This window comes from Ovis aries, chromosome 11, assembly GCF_016772045.2.
Source record: "Ovis aries strain OAR_USU_Benz2616 breed Rambouillet chromosome 11, ARS-UI_Ramb_v3.0, whole genome shotgun sequence".
Classification (NCBI taxonomy): domain Eukaryota; kingdom Metazoa; phylum Chordata; class Mammalia; order Artiodactyla; family Bovidae; genus Ovis; species Ovis aries.
In genome coordinates, this window is record NC_056064.1 from 52,909,625 (window position 1) to 52,928,551 (window position 18,927).

The 18,927-nt window shown below is 45.4% G+C and overlaps 1 protein-coding gene across 6 annotated transcripts in view; it reads left to right on the top strand.

Moving 5' to 3' along the window:
* The window catches only part of CYTH1 (cytohesin 1), a 75,600-nt gene that overhangs the window by 4,440 nt on the left and 52,233 nt on the right, over positions 1–18,927 (top strand). For 2 of the 6 annotated variants that reach the window (XM_042256272.1, XM_060395833.1), the window contains exon 2: positions 7,482–7,560. The exons of 2 other annotated variants lie outside the window; for them this stretch is intronic. Coding sequence is in view for 1 of the 4 variants with exons in the window: in XM_042256269.1 (XP_042112203.1) it covers positions 1,964–2,023 (60 nt within the window). In the remaining 3 variants the exon portion in view is untranslated. Of the gene's footprint in view, positions 1–1,963; positions 2,024–4,031; positions 4,069–7,481; positions 7,561–18,927 lie in introns of all 6 variants that reach the window. 2 more of the 6 variants (XM_060395834.1, XM_042256269.1) reach the window with 2 other exon arrangements.

Consider the following 18,927-nt stretch of genomic DNA (forward strand, 5'->3'; position numbering starts at 1 on the left):
ATTTCTTTTGTCTATTTGTGTATTATGACCTGTATTATGGCTGTTCATGTGAGATAATGGTTCATCGATTTAACTGAGATTAACTCCTTCTTTCGGAGAAGGCAGTGGCACCCCACTCTAGTACTCTTGCCTGGAAAATCCTATGGCTGCAGTCCATGGGGTCGCTAAGAGTCGGACACGACTGAGCGACTTCAATTTCACTTTTCTTTAAGGCCTCTATTAAATCAACAGATTTATGTTTTTCTCACTCTGATGTTTTAAGCATGGGGAAAATATATGCTTGAATTTGGGGTTTGGGTCGGATTTTGACCATTTGTAGCAGTCGCTCATTTACCTTTCCTTTGTTTTTCTCTTAAAAATTGAGGATCTCTCAACCCATATATTGTCTTCTGGACAAATACAGAATGTTTCCTTTAGGGGAGAAAATTGTGAGTTCTGTAGTTTTTATTGGTTTGGGTGACAATGATAAATAGTTCAGTCTGTGGGATCTTAGGATAGATACTTGCCCCTTTCTGAGAGTCCTGTGTTAGTCAAAAGCCATTTTGCCAAATAGAGTTTTTTCTTGTGTATTTCATGCCTTCAGAATTAGGTAGTTGTCCAGTATGAACTAGAAGGAGGACGCCTTCTCATTCCAAGGGTGAAAGCAAGCATGTGGGTCACCTGGTGGGGGAGGAGAGTGGAGATGTTTATGAGAGATGGTGAGGCAGAGGATGGAACCGTGTTGCCAGTAGAGTCTCCTCTCCGCCCTTTTCCTGTTCACCCTCCAAGACTAAGTCGTGGGCCAGGGGCTCCAAAAGAAAAGCACTTTGCCCGAACCTGTCCATCTGCTCCATTGCCACACAGCCTCTCAACTGTCTAATTATTGTTGCTCAGTTTCAGTTGCAATAAGAGGCCTGGAGGAGGTGGAAAATTATTTAGAAATGTTTTAAGAATTGAATCCCACATCCTCTGAAAGTGCTGGTGATGTTGTTTTGCTTCTTTGCATGGACCAAAAAAAAAAAAACCCAAACACGTAATATAGGGTGAAGGCTGTAGGGGATTTTTGCTACTCTTCATTATCCATGATGGCGCGAGCCTGTGTCTTTCTGCTGCTGTGGTGGTGAGATGGTTGAGAGCTGCTTCCTGTGAGACCTGGCTCCTTTAGCAAGGGTCAGGATGTTCCCTTCCTTAGCCAGATGCTTTCCGTGTCTTCCACCTCTCTCTTTTTTTAAAGTCTTCAGGAAGGATTCAGTGGGAATTCCCTGATGGTTCTGAGCTCTCACTGTCCAGGGCCCAGGTTCCATCCCTAGTTGAGATACTAAGTTTCTGCAAGCTGCAAGACCAAAAAAAAAAAAAAAAGCTCTTTCAAAAACATGCCTTAATCTGACATTGTTGCAGTCTACATTGTAATTATTAAAGTTGGGTATAAATGATGGAATAGGTTTAATGCTATTAGAAAAACTTCCCCCTCCAGTAGTCCTGAAACTGGTTTGGGCCCTGTGAGCAATTTGTAAAGGCTAACTCAGTCAGCAGGCACTCACGACCACATCGTATAGCCCTTGCTATCACAGGTGCTTGGAGCCCGGCAGGAAGAGACAGATGTAGAAGGAGGCTGTGAAGGGGAGTGTCAGAGTGGGTGTGGCAAGTGTGCAGGAAAACGTAGGCCCAGAGAGGAGAGAAGTTCTGCTTGGAGCTGGGGTCGAACTGGACGGGGCAGAAGACAGTTCATGCAGGAGCTGGCATTTGGGCTGGACTTTGAAAGATGAGTTGGTGCCAACTAGGCAAATATGGCAAAGACATGCATTTCAGACCAAGAATGAACCAGCGTGGCTGGAGAATCCAGCCCCTTTGGGGAGCTGCTGGTGGCTCTGTGTGCTTGGATGGGCTCCTGGGTAGAACCCAGGACTTTCCTCTCTGTGCCACAGGGATCATCGGTAGAGGGGGTCAGGCTGGGCTGTGTCCAGGTGATTATTTTGCATTTCAGAGAGATCCCCTGTGGTGCGGTGCAGCTGGAGTCCTTCTGGGAGCTGTTGCAGGCATCCAGGTAGGGGAGAGGATGGGGCCTGAGTTAAGGCAGTAGGGGTGGGGGGAAGGGGCGAACAACCACAAGACTGAGTGAGGACCTGAAATCAATAGGATGTGGTTGCCAGAGTTTGGGAGAGAGAGCATCGAAGGAAGGTAAGGAAGCCGAATGAGTCTGGGGAGAGCAGTTGCGTACAGCGTGTGTAGACTGAGTGTGTGGAGCTGAACACGAGCTCAGGTGAGGACACACTGAGTGGAGTCCTGAGGTCTGCACAGACCGTCCGCTGGTCCCTTTAGGCAGCTGGATTTGGAGCCGGCACTCTGGGAGTGGAAGCAGGGAGGGGGTCATGTGGCATGCTGAGAAGCGGTCCAGGAACATCGTCTTGGACATGTCCCCGTTGAAGGGCTGGACAGAGAAAGTGGCCCGGAAAGGAGACAGGCCTGTGCAGTTGTGTTATGTGTATAGATGGCTCTTTATAGGAAACTAGAGGGGGGGCCAGCTAGAAGGCAGTGCAGAATGGAGAGACTTGTTTTTAATTTTGGGAGACTTAAGACTGTTTGCAGACTCTTTTTTGAAGACTGCTCTGAACCAGCCTTGGATTAAGGTATTCATAGACTGTGTGCTTTGAACGCCATGTAGGATGGGACTCATATTTCATTTTGTCTGGTGAGGCTCTTATACACAGCAGCTGCAGGACTGCATGTGTTTTTGCAACCTTTTTAGCTTAAATTACTTTCTATTATGATCTCTGCTTCCCTGAAATACTGTTTCCAACAGCCCTAGTAATTGAAATTGAGAATGTTTTGATTTTTAGCTGTATTCTTGCATTTCCGGCTGCCTACTTGATGTTTCCCTGTGGGTATCCTATCATCATCTCGAATTCAGCATCGGAATGCAGCCTTCTGCCTCTCTCTTGTCTTAACTCTCTCCTCCAGACTCTTTTTCTTTTTTTTCTATTTTTATCCCCATTTTCTTATCACTTCAGTTACTGAGGCTTGAAAAAAATGTTTGATTCCTTTGTCTTTCTTGCCTTCTAGTTTTCCAACCATCCATCCATCCATCTATCCATCCCATTTTTTATTATCTTCTTTGTGTTATGCATTTGCTTGATGCCAAGGCTATGAAGAATTTTAAACGATGGGCCCTGTTTTCAAGAAACTCAAAGTGCAGGATAGTTGCTGAGTTGAAAAATTTCAGTCAGAATATATGAATATTTGACAGATGCTCTGATGGAGGCCTAATAAATGCTGTACCAGCCCGAGGGCTCCAATCTTCAGTGTGTTTTGAGTGAGAGATACTTTCCAGTCAAACACCTAACCTTGGGATCAAATGAGGTGGGAGTATCACAGAGCAGGTGTTACCCCTGTACCTGCGGCAGGTAACTGTGTGCTGTGCGCTGAGTTCACTGCTGAACGTTTTTCATATGTTCTTCCTTAATCCTCACAGTAATTCTGGGTGGGAGGTACAGTGGCTGCACCCACTTAACAGGTGAGGAGATAGAGGTTGAGAGATTTATTTACAATAGGTGACCTGACTGATGAGCTGTACAACTGGTATTGGAAGCAGGTTTCTCAAACTTCAGAGCCCCTGTGCTCACCACTTCTGCTGCACAGCCTGCTCGTTCTTCTTCTTTTTTTTTTTTTAATTGAAGTATAGTTGATTTACAACGTGTTAGTTTCAGTATACAGCAAAGTAATTTCGGTTATTGTTGTTGTTCAGTCGCTAAGACGTGTTTACCTCTTTGCAGCCCCATGGACTGCAGCATGCCAGGCTTCCCTGTCCTTCCCTATCTCCCAGAGTTTACTCAGACTCATGTGGATTGAGTTGGTGATACCATCCAAACACCTCATCCTATGTCGCCCCCTTCTCCTCCTGCCCTTGGTCTTTCCCAGCATCAAGGTCTTTTCCAGTGAGTCAGCTCTTTGCATCAGGTGGCCAGAGTATTGGAGTTTCGGCTTCCGCATCAGTCCTTCCAATGAATATGCAGGGTTGATTTCCTTTAGGATTGACTGGCTTGATCTCCTTGCAGCCCAAGGGACCCTTAAGAGTCTTCTCCAGCACCTCAGGTAAGTTATGCATAAATTTGTATGTATATTCTTTTTCACCTTCTTTTCCATTATAGATTATTATAAGATATTGACTATAGTTCCCTGTGCTGCACAGTAGGTCCTTATTGGTCGTCTGTTTTATATACAGTAGATCAGCCCTGGGATTTCTTTGGAAGGAATGATGCTAAAGCTGAAACTCCAGTACTTTAGCCACCTCATGCGAAGAGTTGACTCATTGGAAAAGACTCTGATGCTGGGAGGGATTGAGGGCAGGAGGAGAAGGGGGACAACAGAGGATGAGATGGCTGGATGGCATCACGGACTCTGTGGACGTGAGTCTGAGTGAACTGCGGGATTTGGTGATGGACACAGAGGCCTGGGGTGCTGCGATTCACGGGGTTGCAAAGAGTCGGACACGACTGAGCGACTGAGCTGAACTGAGTGTGTATATATTAATCCCAAATGCCTGATTTATCCCCGTGCCCCCTTCCCCTTTGGTAACCATATGTTTGTTTTCCGTGAGAATTTCTGTTTTGTAAATAAATTTACTTGTATTACTTTATAAGTTCCACATATAAGTGATAATTATGATACTTGTCTTTGTCTAACTGACTTCACTTAGTATTTAGTCTCTGGGCCCATCCATGTTGCTCCAAATAGCCTGCATATTTTTATTTCCTATTATTTCACACCCCTGTCTTTACTTTTACATACCTTTTCTAAACTTTCTTGTGGAATTAGGAGTTCCAATTCCATGATTCCATGTCTTGATACATTTCGTTTACTTTTTTGGTTAAAACCTATGTTGCTGCTGCAGCTAAGTCACTTCAGTCGTGTTCAGACTCTGTGACCCCATAGACAGCAGGCCACTAGGCTCCTCTGTCTCTGGGATTCTCCAGGCAAGAACACTGGAGTGGGTTGCCATTTCTTTCTCCAGTGCATGAAAGTGAAAAGTGAAAGTGAAGTCGCTCAGTTGTGCCCTACTCTTAGCAACCCCATGAACTGCAGCCTACCAGGCTCCTCCGTCCATGGGATTTTCCAGGCAAGAGTATGGAGTGGGGTGCCATTGCCTTCTCCGAAAACCTATGTTACAGGTTATTAAACAGATTAATATTGGAAGAGCCTGTCGCTCCTGTTAGGGTTGAGACTTGAGGGTTTGTTGGATTGTATAGTAAAGTCCCTCTTGCTTGGTTGCTCGGTTGTGCTGGCCTCTCCTGGGGCCTTTGGTGAGTGGAGGCTGGTATGGCGACAGGAATGGCGCTCCTGGCCCTTGAGGATTCCCTGGAGCCAGACCCGTTTTGTGGTTGGGCAACCAGAGTCTATGTGGGAAGGCCAGGTAACCAGGTGAAGGTTAATACAGGAGTCCTGCCTCCTGCAGATCTGTCCCAAAGCTGGCCTGCCCACCACTTCCAGGGCCCTCTGGTGTGGCTCTTCACCTCTCAACGTTTACGATGAACTAGAAGAAGGTGCTGAGAGAGGAAACTCAGCAGTGAAACAGGAGACCACTGTGGAGGCACCGTCTTTCTTCACAAGAAGGGCAGTGTTGCCATTCATCCAGCATCCATCTCACCACTCTAACTTCATCCGTGTGCCTCCTGTCAGGAGCTGTCTGTTAGACCGTCCCCTGGAGGGATCACCGAGGATTCTGATGCAAGACTTAGCTCTGCGGGCTGAGAAAGACTTTGGAGCCTATATTCCTAAGCGAGCATGCTGATGTATGATGGCGTTTGTGAAGAAGTTTTTAAAGCCAGCCTTTGGTCATTTGATTGCTCTCAGCCCAGCTGTGGAGGTTCCTGCCCAAAGACCGTGTTTCAGGGGGACTTCCTAGTGGTCCAATGGCTAAGACTCTGCATTCCCAATGTAGGGGGCCAGGATTGTTCCTGTCAACTTGCAAGCTGTTGAAATTAGAATTTAGCGCTCTTACCTCACACGTGCGCTGTCCCGTTCGATTCTTCTGTGTTTGTGGTTTATTTGGGGGCTTGGTTCTTGCTGCAGCTGGTTGTGGTGATAACCAGTTAGGAAGTTTCTCACTGCTGGCTTGCTGGGAGGGCTGTGAGTACGGTTTGTATGCATTCAGAGATTTCAGTACAAATCTAAAAAAAGGGATATTTGGACAAAGCATATGATTATTCTATTTTTGAAAGATGAGTGTGGCAAGAAAATTCTTAAAGAGCACCACTATCACCTATAGTAAGGTGATTTCTGGTGTGAGTTAGGAAGTATTAAGGTATTTGACAAATGTATGCTCCTCTGACCATGGGATTTGCCAGGCAAGAATACTGGAGTGGGTTGCCATTTCATTTTCCAGGGGATCTTCCTGACCCAGGGGTCAAACCCACATCTCCTGTGTCTCCTGCTTTGCAGGCAGGTTCTTTACCCACTCAGCCATTAGTAGCTTAGTGGTTTAAGTGACAGGGATTAAAAATTGGTAATTGTTTTTTTGTGTGTGATTTTAAAAATCAGGAGGACAACTGGACATGTTAGTAGGATGCTGCTTTGACTTGGGTCTTTTCTGGACATGCTATCCGCATGGTAGACAAAAGTGGCTTCACTGTATTAGTTTTTTATGGCTGTTGTAACAGAGTATCATGAATTGAGTGGCTTAAAACCATGCTAATTTGTTTTGTTGTCCTGGGGGGTCACAGTCTGGAATGAGTCTCAGGGCTAAAATCAGGGTGTCAGCTTTGTTTTTTCTGGAGGCTCCAGGGGAGAGTCCATGTCCTTGCCTTTCGCACCGTGTAGAAGCTATCTGCATCCCTTGGCTCGTGGCCCTGTTACATCTTTTTCATTCATTTTGTTCTCTTTTATTCCTCTCATTACATCCTCAAAACCAGCAATGACTGATCAAGTCTTTCTCACATCTTATCCCTCTGATGCTGACTCTGCCCCACTTCCTCATTTTTCCCCCCACTTCCACTTTCAAGCAGTCTTGTGATCATATTGTGCCTACCCAGATAATCCAGGATAATCTCTCCATCTCTAGGTCAGCTGATTAGCAACCTTAATTCCATCTGCAATGTTAATTCCCCTTCACCATAGAATTCACCAGATCCACAGATTTGGGGTCTGTTCTGCAGACCAGATCACGCTAGCGATTTTGTTCCTTGGCTGTTTCTTGTGAGGCGGGACCTCTTTCTTCTTGAGGAGATGTTCCATATGGATAGAAAGGACTACAGTGTTGTGTGGACTTTTTCTAATTGCTGTAAGCATTTCTCGTCCTGGAAGAGCATTCCTCTTTCAGAGGTAGCACACGTGCAGAGCAGGAGCAAACTCTGACCTGGGGGTCCTGTTTCTGCTCCTCAGCAGCCCTGTTTGTCACCAGATTGCTAGAACAGAGAATGTCTTCAGTTGTTGCTGCCTGTTCTTGAATGTTTTTGTGTTGATACTTAATTTGGTAGCAAAGAGAATTTTTTTATTTTTTTCGGTTTCAGGTAATGAAAACATCCCTGAACAATGGAGCTTGTTAGGAAAAAGGAGTTCCTTGTTGTAGAAGATCTTGACATGACATTGGTGATTATTTTTCCGACACCTGCCTTTGTTCTTCATGTTACATGATGGGCATCTTGTGTAGAGGAAGCAGGCGAGTTGTGACACTCTCACAAATTCATGCTAAAGGCTCATTTGGTTTAATTTCCTACGGAACTGAATTTTTGGCTAAATACTACTGTTCTTTCCGTTTTTGCATCTTGTTGTTTATCTTTCATTTTCTCAAACATATGAATATGTATACATACAAGAGGAATTTCAGTTTCTACTTTAAAAAGTTATAGAAGTAACATATCTTTCTGGACTTCCTGGGTAGCTCAGCTGGTAAAGAATCCACCTGGGATGCAGGAGATCCCAGTTCAATTCCTGGGTCCAGAAGTTCCCCTGCAGAAGGGATAGGCTACCCACTCCAGTATTTCTGAGCTTACCTGGTAGCTCAGATGGTAAAGAATCTACCTACAATGCGGGAGACCTGGGTTTGATCCCTGGATTGGGAAGATCCCCTGGAGGAGGGCATGGCAGTCCACTCCAGTTCTTGCCTGGAGAATCCCCTTGGACAGAGGAGCTTGACGGACTTCAGTCCATGAAGTCACAAAGAGTCAGACACGGCTGAGCAACTCAGCACAGCACAGCAACTTACCTTTCTAGTAAAAATGTGACTGATGGAGAAAAGCCTATAGTTAAAAGTCACTTCTGACTTCTGGTTCTTTGAGGTTGGAGAAGACTCTTGAGAGTCCCTTGGACTGCAAGGAGATCCAGCCAGTCCATCCTAAAGGAGATCAGTGCAGATCAGAATGACTGATGCTGAAGCTGAAACTCCAATACTTTGGCCACCTCATGAGAAGAGTTGAGTCACTGGAAAGACCCTGATGCTGGGAGGGATTGGGGGCAGGAGGAGAAGGGGACAACAGAGGACAAGATGGCTGGATGGCATCACCGACTTGATGTACATGAATTTGGATAAACTCCGGGAGTTGGTGATGGACAGGGAGGCCTGGCGTGCGGCGATTCATGGGGTCGCAAAGAGTCAGACACGTCTGAGAGACTGAACTGAACTGATGAGGCTCTAGGAAGTTTGTGTGATTTTAGTTCTCTGTGTTCCTCAAGGTCAGTTGCTTTCCACACAAAAATATGTTGCACATCATCCCCCGATTCCTGCCTGTGCAGCAGAAGTGAAGAAAACAGTCCTTGTAAAGCTGAATTGCTCTTGGAGAAAATAAGCACCTCAGAACCCCTCGTATGCGAAAGTCAGGGGATCTCATTTGTAGGAGACCACGTGAGGAAGATGTGTGCCTCCGTGTTACTGCAGGAGTCAGACTGAAGCTTAAATGTTGCTTGTTTGCCTGCCCGCCTGAAGCTGGGAATCTAAAACAGGGGTTAGAATAGTGCTTCCCGTACCTGGCTCATCTGCAGAATCGCATGGGTCATTTTAAAAAGCAGTTTATTCTGGGGCCCTGCTCTAGCCATGGCTAGTGAACCAGGATCCTCCAGGGTAGGATCCAGGGATGAGTGAATGAGTACAGACACGTGCACACATGTACACGTGTATTTTCAAAGCACCTGAATTCAGGAGCCCAGATGTGGAAGATCAGTGCTTGGGAAGCTTGTGCTGCTCTCTTTGGGGTCACGTTGCTTGGTCCTGTCTTGGGTTAGAGATGGTTCTCTTCATTTCTTGTGTGTGTTTGAAATGATGGTGTGGGGATTTGTGTCCAGGATTATAGGAAGGGTTGACTGAGTGTTAAATGCATTTTTTTCCAACTGTAACCATCTAATTGCTGTGGTTTTGCTTTAGGCCATTCAGAATTCAGCTTAGAGGGTTTTGAGCTTTCAAGCAGAGGTCCATAAGAAAAGGCTCCGTGGATCAAAGAAGCAAAAAATAACCAAGCTTGGGTTCTATTTTTACTTCTTTATAATAGCTACCAAGTTCATCTGCCTTCCCGCTTCAGCTTCCTCAAGTGTCTGTGTGGTTTTAGTTTTTGCTTCTTTTAGAAAGACACCTTCCCTGTGTGTTGCTCAGTTGCTGGGCAGCTGCTGGGCAGGCGCCGTCCTGGAGTCCTGATTTGCACAGCAGAGGAAGTGACCTGAAAAGAGCCTTCCCCTCTCTCTCTCAGGACGGATTGCCAGGCAGGTGAGGCCTGCGGAAGGGCTGACGCCCAGTCACCTGCCAGAGCAGCTTCCGAGTGGCCCTCAGCCTCTCCTCAGGCATTGGTGGATAGGCTGGCTGTAACTGTAACGTCTTTCTTACTGTAGCACTTGGACGAGCTTTGAAAAGTTAACATTGTGGAAAATTTTAAAACACATGCAGAAGTGGATGGAAGAGTATAAAGAACTCCTGTGGACCCATCACCACAGATATTTTGGTGTAGTTTCCTTTCAGTCTTTCTTTTTTCCCTAATGTATATTCTTACATGTCCACCAACCTTAAGTCCTTGGAAAATGTAGGATTTAAAAAATAAGCTTAAACCTCAGCTTCTACCTTAAGAGACTAGCGAAAAAGAGGAAATGAAGTCAAAGTGAGCAGAAGGGAGACGTAAAAGAGCAGGAATCAGGGAGACAGAGGACAGAGCCGCTGCCCAGCAGAGCTCCCACCTTGAAGGGAGGTGGATTAGCAGAGACGAGGAGGCGGGCGTCCACTGCGTTCAGCAGCCGGGTTATATAGTGCTGAGCAGGTGGCTTGGCAGAAAGAGCACCGGGCGTGGAGCCTGGCTTCTGGGTCTGGTACGGTCTCTAAGGGCCCTTTGATCTTGGGCAAGTCACTTGGCATCACCAGGTCCCCTGGAAATGTGGACAATGGTATCTTTTCTACCTGCCCTGCAGAGTTGTTGCGAGGTCAAATAAGACAATGCATGTGAAAGTAATTTACATAAAACAGCTAGGAAAAAAGTGAACTATAAAATTTGATAAGGAGAAATTTGAAATTACTAGATCAACTGAAGCTCAGGGATTATATGTGTGGATTTCATTTACAACAATGATAACAAAAAGTTTAAAAATTAGTTCCAGTCGTTCTGTGGAATGTTTTGTAGCTTTTTAAAGAAAGATAAATATTTTTCTGTGCCCTTAAAATGTATATATGGACGAGTTTTTTGGCAGCATCTGCCAGGGAAGGACCCCATCCTCACAGGGACAGCAGGAGAAGCAAGACTTCAAAGGGGGTGCTGGCAGCTGGCTGTCTCCCCGCGGCTCCGTGGGGGCTGGGAGCAGGGAGCAGGCCTCACTGGCTCAGACAGTTTGTCACATGGAGCCCAGCAGAGACCGGAACCCAGGCTGGAAGTGCTGCTTCCCCGACACCAAGGCCCATGGGGTGACAAGGTGAGCCCAGATGATGGCCACGCTTGAATTGGGTTAGTCTGCAGCTGAGGAACCAGGTGCCCAGGGCTTAGCACCCTCCGCAGCAGACAAGCCAGCCCTCCCCTGGGAACCACCTGGTCACACGGTGGCCTCATTGGCCGACCAGCTGTGACAGAGTATGTGCAAGGATGCTCAGGCCCCATGGTGACTCTGCCCAAGGCTGTATAATACGATTGCATCGTGATTTGATTACTTGTCCTTTCTTGTTGGTCATTTAGAAGTTTCTTCTCTGTTCTGTAACAAGTTAACCGTGTAACATCATTGTTGGTAAAGCTTTGCCCACATTTCTAATTGTTTTCTTAGGCTAGACTTCTGTAAGTGAAATCACTAGGTCAGTGACTAAAAACTCTTTTAGTCTCTTGATATGTACTGCCAAGTGATTTTCCGGAAAGTTCTGTCACATTTACATTTCACACTAGTATATGATGATATTTGTTAATTTATCCTTCTAAACATTGAATTATTTTTTAATGTAATTTTAAAATATTTTCTCTCTCTTCTCAGTGTTAGTAGGGTAGCTTTATTCTAAGACCTTGGCCTAGTGTTTGTATAAATCAGAATGGGATTTATAGCAGCTTCTTTCCCAGGTCATTTCTTGTTAATTTAGTCAACAGATATTTATTGAGGACAAACTAGAAGCTGGGCACTCTGTGAGTCCTGGGATTTAGACGTGAAATCTCAGGGACCTGGCATTCTAGATGGAAGGAGAACTTTGGCCTTTAAGCAAGAAAAGGAGCTGGTTTTTCTGGATAGTGTATGTTTCATCCAACTGTATGTGGAGTTCAGATAAAGGTTTCTTAAGAGTTAAGAAGGGTGAGAACTCATCTGCTTCCCACCCTGTGTTTACTGGACACAGGTCAGCAGTTGAACTTTGTGTTCCTGACTTTTTAGCACTCCTGTGTCTCCTTGCAACTGACAAGGCCTTTTTATAAGACATCTGCATCCACAAATTGGGTTAAAGATGTTTGAAAGTGAGTCTACACAGACCACGATTTAATCCTGAACAGATAGATTTTAGAATCCTTTTATGTGAGGATAGGGAGAACAGTGCCTGTTTAGGGACTTTCTGGTGGAAAGAAGCTTAAACTTGGCTTGATAACTTTGTCTCTTACTGCTCGTTCCAAAGTGCCCTCACTGGGATTCTCTGGCGGGCCAGTGGTTAGGGCTCTGTGCCTTCAAGGGTCTGGGTTTGATCCCTGACTGGGGAACTAAGATCCCACTAGCCGCATGGCATGGCCAAAAAAAGAGAAAAAGAGCAAAATGCATTGTCATGGATCTTTCATCTGTCAGCCTTAATTTTTACCCTTTGGCCCAAGGCCACCTTGTGGCTTGGGCAAATTATCTTGTCTTCTCTCAGGGGCACAGACTTGGGGTAAAGACACAGTCTCACCTGCCTTGCAAGTTATCGTGAAAGGTCCAGTGACATGCTCTGTGTACATCAGTCAGGGGGCGGCACACAGCGGGAGCCTGGAGAGTGAGGTGATGGCTGTCATCAGTGGACACACTGGAGGGCTTGGTAGGGCCGCCGCAGATGCCAAGATAACAAAGGTGATGTTGGGTCATCTTACGTAGTGATAATAAACACATTCATTTCCATTTATCTTTTTGTTAAAAACTTTTCTGTTTCCCCCTTATTGTAGTTTTTAAAAAAATTATTGAGGTATAATTTACATACAGTAACTGTATGCATTTGAAGTACAGTCTGACGAGATATATTTGGCAGATTTATACACCGTTGAAACTGCCATCACAGTCAAGATACAGAACATTTCTCTGAAAAGGTTCTTCAAGTTCATTTGCAGCCCATCCCTCCCTCCACTTTAGGCACCCTGGATCTTTTTGTCCCTACAGATTAGTTTATGTACCCCAGAATTTTGTATAAATGGAATCATACAATGTATTCTCTACTGTGTCTGGCCCTCCCTCAGCATGAAGTGATTGAGGTCATTGTGGGGATGTCTCTTTCCTCTTGGCTGCTGAGTGGTGTTCCCCTGTCTGTATTTATCCAGTCACCTGGCCTGGTCACGTGCACTGTTTGTGGTTTGAGGCCATTGTGAACAAAGCTGCCGTGAGCCGTCGTGAAAGGTCATTGTGTGGACGTGTTTCATTTCTGTTGGACTAATACCCATGGATGGAATGGCTGGGGTGTATGGTAGGGTTTTCCTTTTCTCCTAAAAAATGTTTTATTATATGTAAAATGGTATTATATGTAAGGAATGGTATTTACAAATAGTATGTAACTAGTTTAAAATATCTCAGAACAGCTTTTATTTAATGTAAGTATAATATGCAAATCAGTTAAAGTATGTTTTAATATGTTATTTTGCATCAATCAAAAAGTACTGGATTTTCCTAGCAAAAACAGCGACAATAAAACTTGAAGCAATCACACAGTAAATGAAAATATTTTTTTCCTGTTCTTGTACACAATTCTGTGCTTCCTTAAAATTGAAGAGAAGGCTTCACACAAAACTTTCTAAGTATACATTCTTGGGGGTGGGCAAATGCACCTGAGAACACAGCAGAGTTGGAGTGGGGGCGGGGCAGCCCTCAGGGAGGGTCTCTGTATCTTGTGCGTGCTTTGCAGAGTTGCTCTGTGTATCTAGGTAAGCTGCTTCCTGGTGGCTCGTGGCTTTTGTCCATGGTGTTTGTGAGACAAACACAACGTGGACACACCTTTGATGGTCACTTTATTCCTTCCAGTGCAGCCAGAGGATGGGCGCCCTCTCAAGTCACCAGTCAGGCCTCTGCTGCCCACTGAATTCCTTGTGCCGCTGCCACTCAGAGTGAAAATCTTTTGAACAGAGGGGAGTGGGAGTTAATATTTATTTTTAAAGGAATTATTCTGTAAAATCTTTTAAGAACAATTCCATTGTTTAGGGGTTTTTGGCATTTGAACTACCAGTTTTCTACTTCAGAATTAAGGTATTAATTAAAGATTATTCTAAAGACTCAGTGAGTTATGTCCCCAGATGAGTTAGATGGTGGGAGTTAAACGTAATTTAACTTAGAGCTGGGAACTTGGTCCTTTCATAATTGCAACATGGTGAGCCGGCGATTTAGTCCGCTTAGTCCCTTATTATGTACCGTTTTCTGTCCTGAGTGTTAGTACTGCTTAATTGAGTGGTTGTGATGTGTAGGATTCCCTCGGGTCATTGTGTAAACCCCAAGTGAGGAACAAGGGGTGCCCGCAGCCCTCTGAGCCTTCGTTCGCAGCCTGTGGGGTGGGATGGGAGGCTCGGCCCCCATGTCCTCATGCTCCTGGTGACTCATTACCCAGCTCCCTCAGGTTCATGCCTGGAGGCTTCCGGAAGGAGGAGTAAACTGTGGGGAGACTGGGTAACCCCTGTGTGCACTCTTTTTCTTGATGTATCCCTTGGATGTCTTGTTTCCCGACCAGGATCATATGTGACTTTTTTGGCAGGACTGTCTTTTACTAAACAAGAATTTTGTACTCTACAGAATATCCTTTGGTTTTGTGTTTAATTAGACACTTTACATTTTCAATATAGGATTCAGTCTGGGCCATCACTTTGTGAAAAGGTGTCTGTGACATTACCTCCTTTTCTTGGTCTGGTGTGCCTTTGCATCGTTATCAGCCAGCCATTGTCTTAACCACTAATAACATCATTTGTCCCAATAATCCCAAGCCAGTTAATGGACGATATTCTCCTCCAGTTAGATACGTTTTAAAGGTAATTTCTATGGAAGTTGCTATGAAATGCAAATGATGAAGCTCTTTCCTTTCCAGGGAGGGAGAGCAAGCAATGAGTAACAGTCTCTTCTTTCCCTGCCATGTTCTGAACTGCTGGAAATAGGGAAAGGAAGGGGCAACTGGAGATCAAACCACCAGGCTTTGTGAAGAGGAGGTGTCCCCCTGATGCCAGGCATCAGGGAGCAGGTTGCAGACTTGTAAAGCAGGTCAGGTTTCTTTCTCTTTCTAACCCCTGATCGGATCTTTTGAACATTTGGGACCACAGGCTTCCAGGACCTTCTGCCTTCCACTTCAGTGCTCAGGTGGTAAGCAGGGGCCCTGGATCCACGCTGCTTAGTGCCGTGTTTTTGGTATTTCTGTTGGTGATTTCTCTGTTTAAAATGGCCCCACACACAGTGCTGAAGTGCTGTCTGGTGTTTCCAAGTGCGAGAAGCTGTGATGCACCCACCGAGAACACACGTGTTCAGTGAGCCTCCCTCAGGTGTGAGTTCATTGTCAGTGAGGCGTCCTGAGACTTGCTCACATATTGGGCCATGAAGGAACTGGGGTTAGGGGCTCACAGGAACCTAGCCCTGTATTGCCCTGGGACCTGGGTTCAGTATTTGGCAGTTCAGGGTTAACAGTGACTTTTCTAGGAGCCTTTCTAGGATGCTTGAATTAGGAGGACTGACTGGATTGCTAGCCTTCTTTCTCCCCTCTAAGCTTCAGGCTTAGATGGCTCACTGCCTCATTTCTCTTCCCTCCCCGCTGAGATGTCTGAAGGGGGCCTCGTGCTCGGTGTGGCACAGAGGAACCCCCAGATGTCCCCGTTCTAGGAAGCAGCATGTCTGCCCACATGGTGTGCAAACCACATGTTGAGAAATCAACCCCGATTCCGCCCTTTCTCTCACTTTGCACATTCAGTTTCTTAATGGTGCTGTCCATTCCACCTCCAAACATGGTCTAACCCCTGCTTGCTGCCACATGAGTGGAGACCCCGGCGCTGCTCCTGGGATGTGACTCCAGCTCCCTGTGTCGCCCTCACTGTGACCCTGTGTCCCGTGCTCTCCCCCTTACGGGCACTTGATCAGCTGTCCCTTCTCAGGTGGACCCAGAGGGAACAGGCTGAGAGAGATTTTGTGGTTTGAGCCGCTGACGTCACTCTGGGTGATGGTAGCTTCTGCAAACAGACCTGCCTGCAAACCTGGTAGGAATACTTTTGAGACTGGAAAGGAGGTTTGCTTTTTTATTTTTATAGGTAAAATAGACATCAGAACAGTGGTTTAAGAGCTTGAAGAAAATCTTGAAGAAATGCCCCTTCAAAAATAGATTATTAGAGTTTTCTTATTTGTTTTGTATTTCATTGAAACCACCTGTCTTCTAAAACAAGGAGATTAGATTTTAGACAAAACCATGGTTTCCGCTTAGTTTGTTTTTAGAATCAGTGACGGGCACAAAGAAGAAGTTCGGACTGGCTGTGTGTGTGGCACTGCCTTCCGCCTTCTCTGCCCTGCCCTGTGACGCAGGGTGAGCGTGGTCTGTCTCCTCCTGTTCCTCTCTCACGTGGTGGCTTCATCAGCAGGGCCCTGGCGCCTTTCCACGGGTTCACTTTGCACTCTGTCAGCTGAGTAAAAGGATGGGTGGAGTGCACCGATTTTATAACGTCCGTCTTGTGGTTTTACGAAGAAAAGGGGTGATGTATAATTAGTAAGTCAGAAAGGGAGGGAATGAAACAGGAAGAGAATTTGCAGCACTTGTGCATCAGAGTTGATGTAGAGGCAAGAAAGAGCAGGCAGGCAAGCTCTTGCATTCTCCAGCCCCACCTGTCCTTACTCTTGGAGCTGTCAGAGAGCTTTGCTTTCATTTTCACGTGAATTTCACACCATAGTGATACTTGTTTTCATATTTGTTGAAGGCTGGCCACTTTTTCTAAAAACTACTAATTGAATTTGGTTTAAAAAAGTGCACAGTATACCCAATGAATTAATTTGATCATTCTCCCTGACCTTGTTCATATTCCCCTAAGTAGTAAAAGTATCAGAAAGATCATTTCTGGAAATATCAATTGAATTTATCTTCAATGGCTAGTGCTTTTCATGTATTACAGTTAAAGAATGAACTTGCCTGATAGCTTAGTCACCGTTGTCCCCTACAAAACCTTCCGCTTGTTTGATCCATGAATGTTTTCCTTTTGATCCAGGACAGCGTTGAACCCATCCATTCATCATCCAGTGGGTGATGAGTATCGCATTAAGCTGATGGAACCCTGACATGATTGCTCTGTGATTACCTGAGACTGTAGGATGCTGGTTCAGCAGATGCTTTTCATCTTTGAGAAGGGGAATCTCAGTTCACAGAGTCATAAAATGTTTAGAGGGGAAGTGAAAAGTGAAAGTGAAGTCGCTCAGTCGTGTCCGACTCTCTGACCCCATGGACTGTAGCCTACCATGGGATTTTCCAGGCAAGAGTACTGGAGTGGGTTGCCATTTCCTTCTCCAGGGGATCTTCCCGACCCAGGGATCGAACCCGGGGCTCCTGCATTGCGGACGCTTTACCGTCTGAGCCACACCTACCATAAATCTGAGTCAACAGCTTCAGCTTGTTTCCTGTGTATGTGGTGTAGCAGGTGGCAGTGAGAGGGTCATGGGACTCAGCGCTGGACTTTGAAGAATTGGTCTTGTAAATTTCGAATACAAACATTTACCATCTTGAAAAAAAGGAAACTGTGTTACAGAACTAAGAACAATAAAATGGAAAGCAGCAGCTCCCTGTACCACCTTGAGATCCTCCTCCTAGGGGGCAGCCACTTTGAATTTTTTAAGCTGTTTAACAATATTCTCTTCTTGCTTCCTGATGGCCAGTTGCAGACCTGCTCTGCAGACTTTCTGTTGGGCATGACATTGCCAAGCCACGTAGTATTCTGCAATCATTCTGTCTTCCTGGTACCACTCTGTTTTCCCTGGAGCTATTAATTGCCTCAGCTTTTCCCTTTGCCCAGCTGTCTTTGAAATTATCAGTTGTTTTCTAAAGTACGGCAGCTGCGCTTAGCTTGTCTGTGGTGGTCTGTCTGCTTAGGGGCCTCAGTCAGTTGTGCCCCCCTGGCCTGTGCCTGTCGTTTTTCTGCTCGGATCTAGATCAGTTGCTCCTGGGTCTGCTGCCTGGCCTTTGTCTCCATTTCCCCCAGAGTCGTTTGGGATTACCTCTCTGTCAAATCACCTTTTCCTTGGTCTGTGTCTTTCCTGTGTTTGATTTACCTTAAGTACATTCTCTAGAAGTTTCCTTCGAAAGGGTATGTGGGAGGTCTGTGTTCTGAGTCCACATGTTAGAAAATGGCTTGGTCTGTCCTTAACACTTTCTGGACTTGGTATAAAATTCTTCTAGTGAAATTTTCTTCTGATTTTGAAGACTTTTACTTTACTTTTTTTTTTTTTTTTTGGCCTATCATTCTGCCTGTAAGATTTATCCATGTTGTTTCACGTAGTTATATTCACTTTTACAAACATGACGTTTTATCTTTTGGATATACCACTATTAAAAAAAATCTGCTCCACTCTCACTGGATATTTAGGTGGTTTCCATTGGGGGTTATTGCTGCAAGTGGCGCTGTGACCATTCACGTTCGTATTTCCTGGCATTCATGGAATGGTGGATTCCCAGCAGCATTTATAGGAAACTCAGTCTGTGATTTTTTTTTCCCAGCTCTGTCATATGTCAAATGTTTATATCTACAAGAGTTTCTGGGCTCTTATTCTGTTCTGATGGTCTGTCCCATGCCAGAACCACCCATCTTGTAACCCCCAAAACAGAAGTAAAAAGCTCCCGGGATTGTGCTTCGCAGTGACAAGTCTGTGGATCCTGGAGGTCCTCTGGGAAAAGTGGCTGCTGAGAGTGCTGCATCCATCCTGAGTGTGCTTTCTCTCTCCAGGGATTTAGGTCCTCTTTCACGTTTTTCAACACAATTTTATAATTTTTTCCATTAAACTCTTACACATTGTTGAACTGATTTATCACCAAGTGTTGAATTTGTGGGCTTTCCTGGTGGCTCATGGTAAAGGACCCACCTGCCAATGCCGGGGACGTGGGTTCAATCCCTGGGTCAGGAGGATCCCCTGGAGAAGGAAATGGCAACCCACTCCAGTATTCTTGCCTGGGAAATCCCACGGACAGAGGAGCCTGGCGGGCTACAGTCCAGGGGGTCGCAAAAGAGTTGGACAGGACTTAGCGACTAAACAATTTAATATGTGCTTTTATATGCTGACTTCGTAACTAGCAGTCTTGTCAACCTCTGTGAATGATTCTAACAGTTTAGGTTTTTTTTTTTTTTTAACCTTTTCTATGTGGATAGT